The sequence below is a fragment of the Frankliniella occidentalis genome, unplaced genomic scaffold (genome assembly GCF_000697945.3).
Source record: "Frankliniella occidentalis isolate FOCC.00 unplaced genomic scaffold, Focc_3.1 Scaffold274, whole genome shotgun sequence".
In the NCBI taxonomy this organism is placed as follows: domain Eukaryota; kingdom Metazoa; phylum Arthropoda; class Insecta; order Thysanoptera; family Thripidae; genus Frankliniella; species Frankliniella occidentalis.
Window position 1 is genome coordinate 191,850 of NW_026267400.1, and position 4,448 is coordinate 196,297.

At 44.2% G+C, this 4,448-nt stretch overlaps 2 protein-coding genes across 2 annotated transcripts in view; both read left to right on the forward strand.

The window, feature by feature from the left end:
- LOC127750862 (uncharacterized) overlaps positions 1-2,101 on the forward strand; it is a 33,846-nt gene extending 31,745 nt beyond the window's left edge. The window contains exon 6 of the mRNA XM_052273469.1: positions 824-2,101. Coding sequence (XP_052129429.1) covers positions 824-1,012 — 189 coding nt within the window. The 3' untranslated portion in view covers positions 1,013-2,101. The remainder of the gene's footprint in view (positions 1-823) is intronic.
- A 268-nt stretch (positions 2,102-2,369) lies between these two features.
- On the forward strand, positions 2,370-4,033 carry LOC113207611 (uncharacterized). The gene is made up of 3 exons (XM_026424241.2): positions 2,370-2,406; positions 3,121-3,390; positions 3,459-4,033. The coding sequence occupies exons 1-3, from the start codon at positions 2,370-2,372 to the stop codon at positions 4,031-4,033; spliced, it is 882 nt and encodes a 293-aa protein (XP_026280026.2).
- The last annotated feature ends 415 nt before the right edge of the window (positions 4,034-4,448 follow it).

Consider the following 4,448-nt stretch of genomic DNA (forward strand, 5'->3'; position numbering starts at 1 on the left):
GGGGGGGGGTCTACTGGCACTACCTACTGTACTACCTTGGCCCGCGCCGGCCCCGCGCTGGTGCGAGCGTTGCCCACAGAGCCTATGCGTATGCGCCGACGCAATTTGCAGGCACGAATCCCGTCAGTGCTGGAGTGTTGGACCCCATTGTGGACCGTAGGCAAAGAAAACAGGGCAGAAAATTTACCTGTAAAAGGGGTAGCTGTCCCAGCTAATAGCCAATATGGCCTTAGATAATAATCTCATCAGATGGGTAAATGTTACCTGCTGAAGTAGAGTGTCAATCATGGCATAAGCCTATTTACTCCGCTAGCTAATGTACTAACGAGTAAGGGGTCTCAACCGACGAAACGTAACGCGTTCACGTTATCTAAAATCTCAAATTAACGAAAGGTAACGCGTTAAATTTCATTTTTAACTCTAAGAACCCTGCTTCGCAAAGCCTGTTACGTTGGTGTCTACCACCACAAGGAGGCGGGTGTTGGAGGGCCTATAAAAGCATTTAGGTAGAGCTGAAATGCAGAAGAATGCGGCGGGAAAAAGAAAACGGAAATCGCGATGCTTTAGCATGGTGACTTCCGTTTTCATCTTCCTCGCATTCTTCTGCATTTCAGCTTTACCGGAATGCTTTATTGGAGCCGCGAAATCGGAGAGACGCTGAATCATACGGCGCGACTCTCAGAGAGGCACTGTAGGAGACTTAGCCTCGGGCACAGAAGCATTTTAATCACATGGACCATACCCTTCACTGCTGGCCTCGGCGCGTCACTCCAAACTCACGCGGTTTAGAGTGGTTACATGTCTACATCTTTTCGTTCTGCAGGAAAGCCAACGATGCAAGAAGCTGCGCCTGGCCCTTATGCACGTCGCGGACGGCCGCGGGGCGCAAGTGCGCGGCAGTGGCATCGGGCTTCTGAACAGGCGTGCCTGCGGGAAAGCATTGAAGTCCTGGTTCAGCTTCCTGCAGGTGCTTGTGAACGTGAAGAGGCGGAACGCAGCAACAGTGAAATGATAATCATGCCACGGAACGTAGCCTGGGCGAGGGCCTGGACCAGTGATGTGCACATCTGCACTGCACACCTCCAAATTTATGTCCCTCGATATTTTTTTTTAATGAACTTTTTACAAACAAAACGTAAATGCTATGCACCTGCACCAGAACCGTACTGATTGAAAACCGACATGTTTGCGTAAATTACGTGCCGGAGTCTGCAAAAAATTGTTGTAAGCAGACCTATGTGTCCCGCTTTATTTGTATCGAAAATTTTAGGACTCCGGGAGAGTGGGGGGGGCTTCGGCCCTTTAAAATTTTCCCCTGAGACATAAGAAAGGAATAGAGATCCTCCAATGCTGACGTCTCAAAGCTCACTGAGTTGCAAACCGCGCGAGATTCCAAATGCGGGTCCGGGGAAAATGTTGAAAAAGTCGAAATATAACGATAGATCGTAGGGCCCAGTTAAAGAGAGATATGCCGACAACATTTTCTGAACCATTAAATTGGATCCGTACGCTTTTTTAACTGGTTTCAGCAAAGAATGGTCTAATATAACCTCTGACGCCGTGTCATTGTTTGGTACACAGTGTCAGCTTTTTATATTTTTGGGGAGTGTCATGCTCAAAAATCGTTGGGAGCTGTGAGTTTTGTCGTCAGTGATGAAATGAGCAGTCCGTAAAGTAGGCGAAGTGTGCCTAATGAGGGCCAACTTTTTATAATTTCCCACTCTTTGACACTCGCTCTCATAGGAGTTGTTGCTGACCCAGGAAGGCGGTGCTAGAGTCACGTGACCATTGGAGGATCTCTATGGAACGGCGAAGCAACGTGACTTCACCCCACCCTTCCCTAATGAGTAAAAAAAAATAACAAGCGCAGTTTTGAGCTTGTATCGTTGTGCAAACAGACTTCGAGCTGGACTTTTTACCATTGTTTTCGTTGTAAAAAGTAAGTGCTTTCATCTCTATCTATGTAAATATTCAAATATATCCTCCATATACATCCACCACCCAATAGACTGACTTCTGCTTTCACTTGTCTGCGACACCAGCTCCAGCCTGTGGATAACCAATAAACTCTCTCGCTACTTCTTGTTTGGCCAGCCAGCATCGAACACGGTTGTTGTTTATTCATCCTGGAACACCCCAGTCGCACGGAAAACATCATTTTGACATCAAAATTACATGAATGTGAGAAATTGATGTCAAACGTCTTTAGACTTGTGTGTTCTTGACATATTTTGACATAACTCTCTGTCAGGTAAATGTTATAGAGATTCACCTAATTTGCCAATTTTAAACATAGATATTGCCGTCGCATCAAATATTTCGCGAGTTCTGCGGAAAAACTTGTACTGGTACCTTCCTGTCACTTTGACATGGTCTTGAGCTCAGGGCTATTACTCATCCTCGCAAGTTTGTGAGTGTGTGCGGCTTCAACAAAGACTCAAATACAAATGAATAAAGTTGTAAAATACAAATAGTAATTAATTTAGTCGTACTTTGTTCTTTGAGTTATTTTCGTCGTTAGTTGTGTGTCATTTAAGACGTGCAGCCGACTATCGTTGTATGTACTTCGGTATTTTGGAAGAGTTCACCAGTTGCGTCGTGAAGTCCGTCCGGTACGTCAGTGTGGTGAAGTTCGTAGTTTTCTGTGTCCGCTGTACGGTGAGTATATCCGTTCCAATCGAGCAGTGTTGCCAGATTGAGGGATTTTAAGCCATCTCGAGGGATTGAGGGATTATTCCGGATTTCGAGGGATTTTTGACGGTTTTGGCCGAAATACAGAGAAATTGCACCCCAATGTTCTACAAAATTAGGAATTGAAAGGGCGTCGAGCGTGGAACAAGGAACCAAACAAACGCACGGGTTGGCAGCCATGGATGTTTACTCCCGCATCGATAGCTCGTCGCCCATCGTTTCGACAAGGCGGTTTGTACACCCCCATACGGCGCGCTTTGAGAGGCTGTATGAAGCACATACGTTGACACCTGTGATTGTCCTTCTTGAAACACTTGTGAAAAAGTACGTACGAATATCAATTATGTTGTAAGGTGGATATCCTTTATTGTGCCTGCTGTACATGTTCGGCCCTAACCTCAACAATCCCCTGTTTACTTTGTTTCACAGTGTCTGGACAACAGAGAGATGAGTTGAGTTTTGACAGTGACCTAGAAGATGGAGACCATGGTATCCAAACTCCTCCGAAGAAAAAAAGAAAGAAAGATGATGCATCTTCGAGTGAAAAGAAGAAAGTCTTCCAAACTTCTTGGCTTAGTATGCCACAGTACCAAGGCTGGTTGCAGCAAGACCCAAAGGGAGACCCTTTATACTTCTGCTGTAGGGCCTGTGGTGGAAAGCGCCTCAAGGGAGGGAAAACTGAAATTGATAGACATGGTGGTACACTAGAGCATCAGAAATGTGTGAGGCAGTTGCATGGCACAAAAAGTATTGCTACTGCTTTCCAGGCCCAGGCTATAGCCTGTATACAGGTCCAGCTCAACAGCACCACAATAATGTGAAAAAAGCAGAGATTGATATTGCTGCTATCTTTGCTGAGCACAATATCCCCATCCATGTTGTGGACAATGTAGTTGATGTTTTCAAAAAGGTTGCTCCTGACTCTGCAATTCTAAAAGATGTTACCCTTGACAGAACAAAATGCACAGCTGTTTTGACCAATGTTGTGGCAAAGACTGAGATAGAAGAGACAGTCCAGAACATTAAAAATTGTCCCTTCAGCATATTGGTAGATGAAAGTCCTGATGTTTCACACAAGAAAAACTTTTGTGTAATTGTGAAATATGTAGACCCCAAGACAAATTTAATTAGAACTGATCTCCTTCATATGATTGAACTTGATCCTAAGGACTGCTCAGCTGAGAAGATTTTTGGTTCATTTGAAAATCTCATAAAATACTATGAGATCCCTGTAACAAATATTATAGGATTAGCATGTGATAATGCTAATGTAATGATAGGAGTTAATAACTCATTTTATTCTAGACTTAAAGGCCCTGTGCCCATGGCTAGTACTGCTTAACTGCATTTGCCACTCGTGTCACCTGGTCTCTGCCAAAGCATGTGCCAAATTACCCCCAGAAATAAAGAAACTTTTGAGTGAGACAACAAACTACATAGCCAACAGCCCGAAACGACAAGCGGAGCTCCAGGAGTTTCAGGAGTTTTATGATGAGAAATATGGAAAACTGAAAAGACTAAGTTTCACAAGGTGGCTTGTGCTCCAGGGGTGTGTAGAGCGTTTTCTTGCAATCCGACGAATCCTAGAGCATTTTTTTACTGTTGCTGCATTTGAAGACAAAAAACAGGAAACTCAAGCGGGCTGGATTTTCGCACAGCTGGGAAATCCTTTCACAATAGCTTATCTGTACTTTTTGAAGTACTCTCTAGAATTTTTTGTCAAATTTAATGCTTTCTTTCAAAGTAAAAAACCAATT